At 51.1% G+C, this 15,051-nt stretch overlaps 1 protein-coding gene across 28 annotated transcripts in view; it reads right to left on the minus strand.

The window, feature by feature from the left end:
- STIM1 (stromal interaction molecule 1) overlaps positions 1-15,051 on the minus strand; it is a 112,645-nt gene that overhangs the window by 85,851 nt on the left and 11,743 nt on the right. For 12 of the 28 annotated variants that reach the window (XR_012585177.1, XR_012585179.1, XM_074571966.1 and 9 more), the window contains one exon: positions 9,053-9,439. The exons of the other annotated variants lie outside the window; for them this stretch is intronic. Coding sequence is in view for 10 of the 12 variants with exons in the window: in XM_074571966.1 (XP_074428067.1) it covers positions 9,053-9,284 (232 nt within the window). In the remaining 2 variants the exon portion in view is untranslated. The remainder of the gene's footprint in view (positions 1-9,052; positions 9,440-15,051) is intronic. 28 annotated transcript variants of the gene reach the window in all.

Genomic DNA, 15,051 nt, shown 5'->3' on the forward strand with positions numbered 1-15,051 from the left:
TCAGTCTAAATGAAGTTGTACCACCAGTATCCACCTAAACGTAAATCAGCACTGCTCCGGCTACCTCCAAAAAGTCAAATAAAAGTGTGAGAGGAGAACTTGCAGAATTACAGGACAAAATTACAGACAGGCTGCACGAAGGGAAGCAGCACGGGTACCTGCAGAGGGTCTCCTGCAGGTGGGACACAGCCCTTGCTGCCACCTCGGCTGTGACATGGACCAGCCTGTGCAGCCACTTCCCAGCCACCATCAGGGGGTCAGCAGCTGGCTCTGCTCCCTGCTGAGACCACCACCGGGTCTGCAGCTTCCCATGGAGCCCCACAGCCCACCGGCACCAGCCACCAGCAGACCAGCCTGCTCCAAACAGCTTTCTTCCGCAGGAGACGTTCTCCCCCTATCACTCACGCTCCTACCTCAATTTTCCTCTCCTTCACACGGGCTGATCGTTGTCTCCTGAATTATGTCACCCCCATGGTGACGCAACCTGACTGATTACATCGGCTGACATCGGAGTACAAAAATGCACACATCAGTAAATCAGGTTGAAAATGCATTTTACCCCATGATTTTTGGCTTTAGCTAGAACAGTGGTGGTTTGGCTTTCTTGCTTGGTTAGTGGCGTGTTGGGTTTTTTTTTAAATGTGATCCTTACTACTACTACTACCACTAAGACTGCTTCAAAAAGTTATCTGCAAAATTTGGAGGCTCTTCATACATCCTAATTGGGTTCACAGGAGAAAACGTTTGCTTCCTCGTAGACATACATCAGCCTAACCGGGAAGAGCGGCTGCAAGCAGCAGCAAGCTTCGGCACACAAAGCAGCTTTTGCTTTGCAGCTACTTGTATCGCTAACGGTTGGATAATTTCACTATTTGAATACTGAAGGGTGTGTAACTCCCTTGTCCCTTCATGCACAGAACTCCTCCTGCTCTCGTCCTTCAACCAAGAGGTGCCAGCTTAGGTCAGACTGCTCATGGCCCCGTCCAGTTGAGTTCTGGTATCTCCAAGGCTGGAGGCTTCACCACCTCTTTGAGCCCCAGTTTCAATGCCTGACTACCTTCGTTATGAAAACACCTCCCTAATATTTAATGAGAAATTCCCCTGCTGTGATCTGTGTTCGCTGCCTCTCCCCTTACCCTTGCAAACCTGAGAAGAGTCTCGCTCCGTCTTCTCTCTGTCCTCCCACGGGCATTAAATCAGGGACCTGCTTTTATGATTTTAAATATTTCATCCTCACTTGTCAAAATTAAAATCACTTCTAAAAAGCGATCATCCTTTTTACCAAGAGCTTTCTATAAAGGAGTTGCGCATCAAGGCTGAACCGATTTCTTGCGTGTGAGTATTTCATTCAGCTTGTGCAGGCGGTGGGACCGGGCAGCTCCCAGGCCGGCACGGAGGAGCAGTCAGTCGTGTTCATAATGCTAGAAGGGAGTAGTCAAATCACACCCACTCCATAGAAACTATCTCTCTGTTCTTCCTCTCTTATCTCTGCCTTATTTTTTTTACAGGATAAGAGATAAGAGTAACAGTGGCTTAGGTCCATGCACCTGCAAGCGGCTGCCCACCGGCCCAGCGCCCACAAGCAGCCCGTAGAGACGACAAGTTTTCCTGTGCAGCCATAAAGACGGCAGCTTCAGGAAGAGAAAATCACCACGGATTGCTCCTAAAGGTCAAACCTGCCTGTCCATGCAGGTACCACAGACTAAAGGTGCTGAGGAATACTTAAAGCAACTCTAAGTAAAACGTGTTTGCTCCAGACATGGACCAACCCCTTGCTGGGTTGAGCCCCATCAGCCCCCAGCGGGTGCACATCGCTCTCAATCCAAAGCACGGCCGCCTGGCTTTTCCCACTGCAGAGACAGGAAAGGATAGGAAAAGGTGAGCCTGCTTTCTATAACAGGAGGACTAAACCCTTTCTCCTAGGTCATCCTTGCTCAGGCCAGCAAGCAGAACCGCAGGCGGCAGCTCTTCGCGCCAACCGAGCCTTCCTTTGAAGGCTTGATTTCTGCAAAGATCTGACATGGCGATGGTGAAGCACTTTCAGACCCAAACAGCTCCTCTGGCCAGAGACGGTTCACGCTAATGTATTCCCGTTATGTTTTATTGCATTATCAGTTCATGACTTGGGGGAGTTCCCTTAGGAATTTAAAGAGACTTCCAATACGAGCAGTGTGGGGGTGGAGGGTTTCTGAAATCACCTTCCTGCATCTACGAGGTGGGTAGCGCAGAATCGACACAAAGGCCAGGCTTACACCCTAGTCTCTCGACCAGCCAAAATTAAGCAATTTAGCAAAATTAAGCATCCTCAATGCTTGGACCAAAGCAAAGTTTCCAGAACTGTTGCTTTATAGGGGCTTTTTTGGTGGGGTCCTTTTCCTCTGCTCTTCTTTCCGGAACCTGCAGCCCCTGAGCCGAAATCCCGTCTCTCTTGCGGTCACGGATTCCAAGGACCGCTGAAGGAGCACATTGTCCCAGGAGGAAAAGCTCCGCGAATGGACAAAGCAGGAGGACCTCTTGCCCACATGCCTGCCCTCCTCCTCCTCCTCCTCATATCGCAACAGCCTGAACCGAGCATCCCCACAGCCCCTTCACAGACAAAGCTTCTGATTAATTAATTCAAGCGAAGCAGCGCCATTCCCATGCTGCCATACAAGGCCAGCTTCTCCCAATTTTAACCTTATTTATCCCTCATGTGTCTTACCAAGAGCCGATGATTCAAATTTTCACAGAAGTTCTAGAGAGCAGAAAACGGAGCCTTTGCTCAGTGCCCTTTTGGAGGCTCTGCTCCGTCCCTTTCCCATGGCAAGAAGGGATCGGCTGCCGCTTGCAAATAAACCATCCTGGGGGGTAACAGCACTGCTGCATCCACCAAGCTCCCTGGAAACAGATCCCTGTAGTTTAAAACATTTTCTCATTTACAAGACTTTTTTTTTTTTTCCCCCCTGAAACCAGCAAAGTTCTTCTCTCCCATTCAAGAGCACAACTGTTTACAGAGCAGGGCCGTGCCAAGGCGAGATGCTGCTCGCCATCGTCACACCCACGGGTGGACCTAGCAGGAAAACACTGTTCTGCAAAAACACACCTTAATTATTAGAATGATAGAATTGCCTAGGTTAGAAGGGACCTTTCAGATCACCGTGGCCAACCACCTACCCAACACTGACAAAAACCACCACTACTAGACCTCAAGAACAGAATGCAATTGTTAACTTGACTTCTTCAGGAAAAAAACCCTTCCCGGTCATTCCATTATCCTCCTACTCACCCAAACTCAACCAAAGAAACGTCCCCTATACAGTGTTCTCCAACCCTTTCTACCAGTACCAGGCCACCGGTGCAGGGGACCCGAGGCCGGCAGGCACTGGGCCACCCACGGTCCCGGCAGACAGTGGAGGAGAAAGCTGATGACACAGGGTGGGAAGGGGAAGAGGGTGGGGAGAGGAAAGCAAGAGGAGGAGGAGGAGGAGGAGGAAGCAGCTCATCAACACAGGACACGAATCTGCAGAAAACTCAAGTTTGGTTATTCTTCGTGCTCGCAGACCCGTTTGGTTCTACAAACCTGATGGTGACAGTTGGGAACCTTGGTACAAGAATGAGATCCTGGAGGCACCAGGCACTACCTAGGAAGTGCTCTTAGCAAGGCAATTCCATCACATTCCACATTTAACATGTTAAACGGTAACAGAAAGATCGAGGAATAGAGGCAGGTGAAGAAGCAAGTGCCACCACTCTGAACAAAGAGCAGCAGGAGCATTCAGGAAGGTCTCCTCCCACAACAGGGGGATCCTGTGCCAGCAGGGAAAGACTCTCCCACACAGCCCAACACACCTTTTTTTCCACTAATTGTAATTATAAAAGATTAACCTCATCCCCACTTTCTTCACTTGCCCTGTGACTAGTTACTGCCAGGTGACAATGCTCCATACACGGCTCAGCAGAACATGAAAAGCAGCAATTAGGAGGAGCAACACTGGCAAAAATTAAAATAAATCTCTTTATTAGTAGGTGAAGATTATTCACATTAGGGAAACAAGATTTGTATTATTTTTTTTTCCCCTCCTCATCAACCAAACATGTTGCTCGAGCAAAGGAGGATCACTTTGGCCTATCCTGGGTGCACTCTCCCTGCTCAAGGGAAGGAGAACACACACGATGTGCGAGTGGGCCTGAGCGCGCTGTTCCTAAATCATCATTCTCCTGCCCCAAAGTTAATAGCTGCCTCTTGGAATACAGAAGCAACGTAAGAATTCCAGCCCCATTCGGAGCAGCGGTGCTGCGTAGGTGCGGGAAGGCGTGTGCTGCGCTGGCGCAAGGCCACCGAGCGCGGCCACCACGCTGGCAGAGGAGCTGGCCTGCCCCGCGGGGGGCTGAGCAAACGCCAGCTCGCTAATAAAGGTTGTTACTGGGGGGGGCGGGGGGGAAGAGAGTTCATATCAGCTCAAGCCAAAAAAAAAAAAAAAAAGTCAGTCTTGAAATGACTCGTTGTGGAACACGGGTTAAAACAGATATTTGATGCCCTGTTTTGCTACGCTGGAAAATGGAAATGCTGCTCTTGGAGGACAGAGTGGGAAGAGTCACACTTTGACAAATAATACATTTAATAAAGTGACATTTTTCTGTAGGTGACCACCAAAAAGAGGAACTTTATAGAACAGGATATTGACTAAGAAAAGCAAAGCAATGATGAGGTTCCCCATTCCAGAGGGACTGGAAGCAGCCTGGGGCAGCATTAGGTGACACCTCACCCTGGAGATGCCTGTGTTGCTGCCACCCATCACCACCTCCATAAGGAACCAAACCTGGAGAAGAGCCTGGAGAAGAGAAGGCTCCACTGAGACCTTGGAGCCCCTTCCAGTCCCTCAAGGGGCTCCAGGAAAGCTGGGGAGGGACTCTGGATGAGGGAGGGGAGCCATGGGACGAGGGGGAAGGGGTTTCCACTGCAATTGGGGAGATTGAGCTGAGATCTCGGGCAGAAATTCTTGGCTGTGAGGGCGGTGAGCCCCTGGCCCAGGTTGCCCAGAGAAGCTGTGGCTGCCCCATCCCTGGAGGGGTTCAAGGCCAGGTTGGCCGGGGCTTGGAGCAAGCTGGGCTGGTGGGAGGTGTCCCAGCCCAGGGCAGCAGGGTGGAATGAGATGATCTTAAAGGTCCCTTCCAACCCCAACCATCCTATGATTCTATGAAACTGGGGTGAGAGCCTGGTCGAGCACCAACCACAGAGACCCAAACACCACCACGCCGAGACCTCCCTGGCTCCGCGCAAGCCCGACTGCTTCTGCCGAGCACCAAACTGCAGGAGAAGCACTGCCAAAACCAGGAGGAAATGCTTTTCAGCAACAGCACGCTGTTATTCAGTCAGCTCAGCAGCTTTCGAAACCTCGCCCTTGGCTGGAAAAAACCCTACTGAAACTGCAAGGGAGGAGGTCCCAGGGCCAGCTGGCCCGCAGAGCAGAGGACGGCACAGCCATCAGCGCTTCCCGCAGCGGCGATCTCAGAGTGATCACAAACCACGTCTGCACCTTCCCCGAAGACGGGCTTTCGAATATCTCCAAGGCTATCAGCAGTAATAAAATGGCTTTAAAAGGCAAGCTGGCAACTCATTGGACAACGTGGTCCTCATCTTCCACACATGGGGAAGAGTTTCAGCGTGATGCATTCCGTGTTAACGCTCAGCGTTCTAAAGCGACTTTGTTGGCGAAGTAAAAAACACGAGGAAGAGACCAGAAAATGCCAAATTTTTCCTTAGCGCAGCTCTGTTACTAAGGCAGCTGTTGTCCTACCGACTTTGCTAAATTACGTTGTTTAATCCTCCCCGAGACTACCCAAAGCCTCCCCTGCGTGTGTTTTCACTGCGACCTGGCAGGGTCAAAGCTGCTGAAAATGCGACACGTCCCCGTACACCTGACCAGACACTGGGGTTCACCCACGGCATGGCAGCTCACCTCTTCCCCCATCATTTTTAAGCCATTATTTACCTTCCCCCTCAGCAGGCTGGAGAGGCAACACCCCGGGTTTTACAACACGCTGCCGCCCAAAGCACAGCCATGCTCCCACAGCGGCGTGCGGACAGGACACGGTTTTAGGGTAAATTAAAGCAGAAAGAGGTAGTTTTTTTCCAAACAGCCGCCAGCTGGGACGTCAGACAGCAACAGGAACCACAGGGCAGCACCTTCACGCAGCCCTCGGGGGGCTCTGCATCCAGAGCCAGGATTTGGAGGAATTCAAAAGCCATCACTGCCATATATGACCACAGAAAACCACATTTGAGTCCACCGGCGGTAATTTGGAGAGAATACATGAATTAAGGAAATGCCAGAGGAAGTATCTGTCTGAATCGGCGACCATAGCCAGGGTGTTTTGTGAAGGTGGCCCGAATCCCCCCTAGACAGAGAGCATCCCACCACTACGACCACCTCCTCAGACCATCTCCATCCTTGCCTCCCTCGGCAAAGCCAACACGTACTACACACGTGCTGTACGACATGCACTAGACGAGCCATTTAAACCTGCACAATGGTTAATTGAATTACTAGCTCCTGAACTCCCAGCTAGCTTTCACAAGAGAACCAACACGATCAGTCCCTCTTGGTTATTCCTAAGTGCCAAGGATGGAAAGCGCCATTCAAAGCCACCCCGGGCGCAGAGCCAGGAGGCTGGAGTTGAGCTTGACCCCGTTCCTCATGATTTCAGCTGAACAAACAGTATCTTCTCCATAACTATTCATTCGGTAAGAAACTCGCCCCACAGAGTTTCAATGAGAAGGATAAATCACGTACGACTTGGAGAGGGAACAGGAGAGTCCGGTTTGAGAAACACTTGAGCTTCGGCCCCCAAAGTGTTCTGGCGTGCACCGCAGCACAAGGAGGGCAAAAAAAATAAATTAACTGGACTTGGACTTATTCTTTGGCCCTCAATAAATCCTCCCCACAGATGGGTTTACAATTCGGGTACAAAGGTAGGAGACCCTTGCATCGCTACGTGCCAACCAGGCTCGGGTTAAAGAACGATTCCCAGCAGAACTTTGTATTTGTGCTGGGATTAGGGGAATTACTTTCCCTCCCCCTCACATACCGTCCCCCACATGTGGGTGCCCACAGAGCAGTTTACAGCTGGCTGGCTGCTGAATCGGAGTAAGGAATGAAAGAGAGGGATCACAGAATCATAGAATGGTCGAGGTTGGAAGGGACCTTTCAGATCATTGAGTCCAACCATCATCCCAACACTGACCAACCCACCACTAACCCATGTCCCTCAGCACCACGTCTGCCCAGCTTTCAAATCCCTCCAGGGATGGCGACTCCACCACTGCCCTGGGCAGCCTGGTCCAATGGCACCATCCAGGACGTGGCCACCCAGGCCAGGTCGCTGCCGCGGCGCAGTGCTCTCGGTGGTGAGACCCCGCTCCCCACGAGCGCCGTGTCCTCCCGGCCATGCTAGCAGCAGCCCCACGTGGACCCAGGGCTGGAAACACACGAGTGGGAACACCGCCCATTAGAGCAGTCTCCTTCCAACAACAATAGCCTTATCAAGGGGATTTCTTTACGGCCCATACAGCAAAGCACTTAAGTGTTGAAAAGACAGACATCAGAATATGAATTTCAAGTTGAATCAAACAGCAGCTTATAATAGTTTATTAACAACCTGAGTAATCAACTTAAGTGCTCATTAACTGTATTCAGAAACAGAACACTTAATTTATGTTTAAGTTAATTATAGACTACCACAGCTTCCAACAGCAGAAAAGGCTATTTAAGCTATAAACTTCTAATAAGAAAAAACAGTCTTGACTTATTTAAAAAAAAAAAATTATACCAAAACACATATAGGAGGGGCCATGACTTTCTGCGTGACGTAAACCACCAAACTCAAGAAAGACAGCAGCCTTCAGCATCCAGATTAAAAATAAAAATATCATGATTACAATATTGTGATTACTGCACAAACATGAAGAGACTAGAAGAACAGTATTATTGTCACAGACAGCTTAAAAATAGATGAATCCTAACGGAAACATGTACCTAGTCTTTTCTTGAAAGAGACACGAAGAAGGTGGTTATAATGACAGGCCACCAGAGGAGTGACTGCCCTGGTCACGGCAGCAAGGAAGGACGATTGTATGGATGTGGGGCTGGGTGAGTTGGTGGGAATGTCCCCACAGATTAAAGAGTTAGGGGTGAGCTGCAGCAAAACTGGGAAAACAAAGATCCCAGTCTCATCAGCACCCGTTCTGCAGGCAGCACATAAAAAAGAAAGAAATGCCTGAAACTACGATTTTGGTAATGCCAGGCTGCGGGGACCCTGTGACGGCCACAGGCACCCTGCGATGGCCACGGGCTTTGCTCGGCACGGCTGGGGGCTGGAGACCCTCCAAGCAGATGGCTTTAGCTTCTTCCCCCAGCCACGCTGACGGTGGGGAGACCCACGGCCCTCATTTGCCTTGCAAAGATTAATAATGGAGGGGGGCACGTGAGCAGCCACCCATCGTCCCCTCCTCTGGGGAAACCCACCGCTCCTCAGCCCATATTTCTGCCTGATGGAGAGCCGAGCCCCCCCGAGCCCACGGGGCTCACCGGGCCGGTGCTGGAACAACGACACTCGATTTGCCAAGTTTTTTGGCAATTTCACTTGGTGAGGAAAAATAAAACCGAGGCAGTAGTGCTGAAAAAGTTTGTCTTATTTATTCAGGCTACATCAGCCGATAAGAATGAAAAAGAAAAGAAAATAAAAAGACATGTTGTGTTCCTCCCTACAACCTCTGCCCTGCCAAAGCCTTTCGACCAGTACACGCATCGCACCATTGCCAGTGGATGCGCTGGTAATGTTTATTTCCCAAGAGCGAAACTATCACCTCTGCAGCACTTTCGCACGCCCTGAGCCAGGAAACAAGCGACTAAGTTTAGCAATCATTAGGCTACCGATAAATCTCTTCTAAGTCCCTTTCATCTTCTAGAGCCGTACCTCGAAGGCAGCACATCATTAAGCATCCAAGTGGGAAGCACCAGCAAAGCCAAACTATCATGGTTTTAGCAGCTTTTTTACTCTCTGGGCTTTTTACCAACTGTTACGGCATCCACAAAGCAGGAGACAGCTGTAGTGCTCATCTTCGGGGCACTGCATCGCACACAGAACTCGTTAGCCTCGTTACACAGCCATCTCCGCTCCCTCCAGCCTGGAACGGTCCCGGATGCTGCTCCCCACGGTGCTCGGATGAAAATAGATTGTCTTTTTTTATTAAGTGGTGGTATCTGTTGATAAGAGCTCTGGAAAAAGACTGCTGCCTTTACCATGACCTACAAAGAACTATACGTTTACCCATATCAAGTTTTTTTGAAGTCACTGTCAGTGAGCGGTAATTCCTCGCTGCTCTCCCGGGCAGACGCCGTCTCTGCGGGGAGACTGGAGGAGCACCAGGATCTGAGCAGTGACACTTGGGTACGTTACACTGAAAAAAAAAAAAAAGTCTCTCAGTGCTTAAAATTCTGGGTTATTTCTGTTCTGCTGTCCTGGATCGGGGTCACGTTGATTCACTATTCAACATCAGCTACATTCGAGGTAAAGAATCGCGTTTACTAAAGGCGTAACCGTGGCCACCAGTAAAATTCTCTGCCAAATCCTAACACAAATACATAGGTGTTTCAGGGACACAAGTCTGGACTCCTCTGAATCTTTTTTAGCACGTCATTAAATAGGAAGAGACATACTCTAGTCTCTCGAGGCAGAAGGTATTGCTTCCAGCATCAGAATAAAGGGGAAAAGGTGTCATGAGTTTTCCTCCTCTGCCTCAAACTGGGCGACTTCCCTGCAGTTTCCTGATCCCGAACCAACTCCACTCCACTAAAACCAGTCTCTGTTCTCACGTTCTGCACTTCACGCGCACTTTTACCAATACTTACACAAAGACTCTATTGAACGATAAAACCTTTTTCTTCTTTCTTTCCAACGCAAATTTGCTCTTTTTATTAAGTCACTTGTATTCTGGTGCAACGGCCAAGGAACCACGTAACTGGATTTGCAGCACGTACCAAGTTTGCCACCACCAAACAAACCTTCATTAAGCGCTCGGTAATTTCAGAAAAATTTAGCCAATATCAAGACAAGGAGACCTCACATCAGCCCCCCACACCGTTCCCATGCAAAAACACTACGTGTAGACAAGCGTGGAGACAAGGTGGCTGTAAAATGGGTTTATAACAGCAATAAATATTGCTCATCTACGCTTTGGATAAATAATGGTGACCTACTGGAAGACAACTGCAATTAAAAGCAACACAAGTGAAGAGCGAATGCACTCTCTAGCATTAGTTACAATTCGTTGGAATTTTATTCTTTTTTTAATCTTTATTGGGACTGGCATTACCGCCAGGCAGCTCCCAAGCCTAATTGCAGGAGACAGGCCTAGACCAGCAAGAAGCGAGGACCTTCTCTGGACGTGTGCAGGAGATCCCCATCCACCCGACCGACGTGTGCTCGACACCATCGATGCTCATGTGAAGGGCTGCTCAGCCCCACAAAACTCAAACCTGTAACACAAACTGTCTTCACAGAATCACAGAATGGTCGGGTTGGAAGGGACCTCTGGAGACCCTCCAGTCCAACCCCCTGCCAGAGCAGGGTCACCCAGAGCAGGTGGCACAGGAACGTGTCCAGGCGGGTTTGGAATGTCTCCAGAGATGGAGACTCCACCACCTCTCTGGGCAGCCTGTGCCAGGGCTCTGCCACCCTCACAGGAAAGAAGTTCCTCCTCATGTTGAGATGGAATTTCCTGTGTTCCAGTTTGTGCCCATTACCTCTTCTCCTGTTGCTGGGCACCACTGAAAAGAGCCTGGTCCCATCCTCCTGACACCCGCCCTTTAAGTATTTATAAGCCTTGATAAGATCCCCCCTCAGTTGTCCTTTTTCCAGACTGAAAAGACCCAAATCCCTCAGCCTTTCTTCATCAGAGAGGTGTTCTAGTCCCCTTCCGCAAACCCTCTTCGTAGGACGGAGCAAGAAAACGGGTATGAAGAAGTTATCAAAACACGGGGAAACCATTCCTCTCAGAAATCTGCATCCTGGTGGGACACACAGCCGCTGACCACCTTGTCGGTCAGAACTTGCCTTCGGCAACCCTGGCCGCCGTTGGCTAACGAACACTTCACATGCCAACCCTAACCTTTCCTCTGTCTTCACCAACAAAGGGATTTACTGAACCATCGCACAGTCGTAGAAGCCTACTGTTGGCTATTAAGGTTCAAATGCTGGATTTCTATTCTCTTTCCAGATTAGCATAACTAATGCCTAGTGGTCATCCGCAACCCCACAACTAATGGATCGGAGATGCCCAGCTCCAGGAATGACAGTCTCCAGTGTGCTGACCAGCCCCACTGTGGAATCATAGAGTGCATCAAGAGGAATCGAGCGCAGGGTGATGAGCAGAGCACAGCACGGCGCTTGCCCCAACCAGCACAGCCTGAGGAAAGCGGTTTATTCACCACCACTTGCTGCTTCTCCATCTGGACGTGTTTCTGGAGGTGTGGGAGAGACTCTGTGAAGGCAGCTGACCCACCAGACCAATTCACCCAGCGCCAGATTCACATCAAGGCGCTAAATTTACTTTACAACCCAGCGCAGATTTGAGTGAACTCCCCCATTACAAACTGCGCCTCAGCCATGCCCAGGAGATGATGGATGTCCCACAGGCTGGGCCACCAAGCTGACATTTGTGAGAGGGTTCAAGTCCCAGCTCTGCCAGATGGCTTCCTGCATGACAATGATATCTCTGCATTTTAATCCTTCATTGGAAATAGGAAGACCAGTGCTTCCACATCCTACAGTACGATGAGGTTAAATATACTAGAGACCGTGAGGAACTTGGAGGAGTTTGAAGTGATGTTCCCAGCGCAGTCGTTTGGCAGACACTGGAGGGAAACCACCTTTGCTCACAGGTCCTCTCTGGTCTTTAACCGAGGAGCAAGAGTCGGGTTTGTTTTAAAAATTAATCTTACCTGAGTGAATGGCAGTTTGAGAGTTTCTCCCAACCCCAAAGGAATCACAAGGACAATTGCAAGAGTGAACACATTACATATCTACAATTGCAAGAATCATCAAATCACAGAATGGTCTGGGTGGGAAGGGACCTTAAAGATCATCTCATTCCACCCCCCTGCCCTGGGCAGGGACACCTCCCACCAGCCCAGCTTGCTCCAAGCCCCAGCCAACCTGGCCTTGAACCCCTCCAGGGATGGGGCAGCCACAGCTTCTCTGGGCAACCTGGGCCAGGGGCTCACCACCCCCACAGCCAAGAATTTCTGCCCGAGATCTCAGCTCAATCCCCCCCCTCGCCCTGCTGCCCCCACTGCTGGGGATGCAGCCCAGGCTGGGGGGGGTTTCTGGGCTGCCCACGCACGGTGACGGCTCATGGCCAGCTTTTCCTCCCCAGCACTCCCAAGCCCTTCTTTCAGGGCTGCTCTCCATCCCTCCATCCCCAGCCTGGGTTGGGACCGGGGGTTGCCCCCACCCAGGTGCAGGACCCTGCACTTGGCCTGGTTGAGCCCCATGAGGTTCACACAAGCCCACCTCTCCAGACTGTCCACGTCCCTCTGAACAGAGGGGCAGGAAGAGATGGGGTGAAACGTCCCCCTCCCCTCGCATCTCAGGCATCCTCCACCCCGATACAGACGCTCTCGGCACACACCGAGAGCGGCACAGCCCCCGTCCCCGCAGTTCCAGCTGGGTTGCACTGCTCGCTGGCTCTCCTGCTGCTTCTCCTGCCCAGAGCCCGGAGAAGTCGCTTCTAGCCAAGGTGCCAGATCCTCCTCGCACTCCCGGCCAGTCAACAGGGTAATCGCAATGCTGGGATTTGCGGCTCAGGGTATCTGTGCAGAGACAGACTGTTGTTCTTACAAAAAGATGGGACTAAGTGGTCCAAATAGACCAGAAGATAGCCAAAGGCTTCCAAAAAGAGGAAAGGCAGGGGTGAGCCACTCCCCTGCCGGCAGTGTGCCTCCTTATAGCCGTCACAGGGAACAGAAAAGCATCCCAGACATTTCACCTTGTTAGGCTGAGTGGCTGAAAATAGCCACAAGATGAAAAACAAACCAGTTGGACAACTTATCCAAACGGTAACGCTAAACAAACACCCAGCAGCAAGCTGGAGGCAGGGTGCAGGACCAGGGCTGAGCCGTCTCGGTACATGGAGCTCCGGAGCGGTGTGAGAAGACAATGCCACTTGTCACCGCAAAAGGGACATCTCATCTAGTGCCAGCTGCTTAAGCTCCTTCTATAACCCATGGAGGGGAACAGGCATCTCTGGAGAGCAATTCCTCCATCTAAGACAGTCAGATGAAAGAAAAAAATTAAGATGCCCATCCCCGCAGGGACGGCACAGGAATAGTGGACAACTAGATTAAGGTTCAGCTTCTAAATGACAAACTCAAAGGGTTGACCCTCCCGTTTACAAAGTCACACAAGCATGAAACATGTTTTTTCTCCTTCTCCAAGAGGAGGGGAAAAAACCTCAAACCCTACAAGAGAGGTGGGAGAAAAAATAACAAGAGATCCCACCTCCCACCTTCATAACAACAGCTGTAAGAAAAACTTCTGTAGAACTCATCCTGCTGTCTGCAGCGTGGGAGAGGTGCACTGAGTGCCCCCAAATAGCCCTTTCCATGTCTTTTTTTTTTTTTTTTAAAGTATACAACAAATTAAACCAAGTGAGAAACAGGAAAACCTGTTTATCTACAAAACACGGAGTGCAAATAAATCTTGAGGAGATGGCGTGGCCCGCAAGAAACCCCTGAGAGCAGCAGGGTCTGAGGCACGGCACGCCATGGGATGCTTGGCAGCCACGGTGCTGTCTGCATCCAACACAGCCCCCACGAAAGAGACTGAGGTGCTGGAGCGTGTCCAGAGAAGGGCACCGGAGCTGGTGAGGGGTCTGGAGCACAAGTCTGGTGAGGAGCGGCTGAGGGAGCTGGGGGTGTTCAGCCTGGAGAAAAGGAGGCTGAGGGGAGACCTTCTCGCTCTCTACAGCTCCCTGAAAGGAGGGGGTAGCCAGGGGGGGTCGGGCTCTTCTCCTAAGGAACAGGCCATGGGACAAGAGGAAACGGCCTCAAGTTGTGCCAGGGGAGGTTTAGGATGGATATGAGGAAAAATTTCTTCCCCAAAAGTGTTATCAAGCCTTGGACCAGGCTGCCCAGGGCAGGGGTGGAGTCGCCATCCCTGGAGGGATTTAAAAGCCAGGCAGACGTGGTGCTGAGGGACATGGGGTAGTGGTGGGTTTGTCAGTGTTGGGTTGATGGTTGGACTCCATGATCTGACAGGTCCCTTCCAACCTGGACAATTCTATCATTCTATGATTCCAAGAGACCCCCGAGCCATCCGCTCCAGCCGGGGCAGCACATCTCACCTCCGCAGAAGCCCCACTGCCCTCTCCACAGCTGCAGAGAGCTGTTTGGATGGCTGAGTGATTTCCAGAGGTTTGCACGATGGTCACAAACAAATCGGTCCACTCCAGCATGGAGACAAGCCTCCGGCAGCAGTGTCAGCAAGTGCTGAAGGAAATCACAAGCAGGACAATGCTCCCACCGTTCTTAGAAGCACTTCCAGTGCTGTGGAGCCTCGGTGTGTCTCTGGTTTCCAGCAACCATGGCCATGGCCAGGTCACCCTGGCACCTCTCTGCTCTGCCTGGGCCAGGAGGACGGCACCCGAGGTGGGACAAGGATGGCACCCATCACTGCCCCACCGAGAGGTCTGTCTGCCTGCGGGGCTGCCGGGTGTGTTGCCGTCACCATTCCCACAAATGTGTCTTCCAAGTTAGTTTTCAGACTCCCCAGTTTCACACCTCCTGGAGCATCTCCTCCTTTATTTGGAGGGCCTCCAGGACACAGCTTAATTAAACAACTCCTCCTAAAGCAAGCCGAGCGCCATTTCAAGTTGCCACCTCTGACGGAGGCTGAGGAACCTCTTCATCTTCCCAGCACGGCGGCAGAGGGTCGCAACTCACACCTCCCGGGACACCCGCAGCCAAAGCCAGCCTGGAGGCTCCCCGACACATGGCCCCACTGGCAGGAAGG

The sequence above is a fragment of the Larus michahellis genome, chromosome 1 (genome assembly GCF_964199755.1).
Source record: "Larus michahellis chromosome 1, bLarMic1.1, whole genome shotgun sequence".
Classification (NCBI taxonomy): domain Eukaryota; kingdom Metazoa; phylum Chordata; class Aves; order Charadriiformes; family Laridae; genus Larus; species Larus michahellis.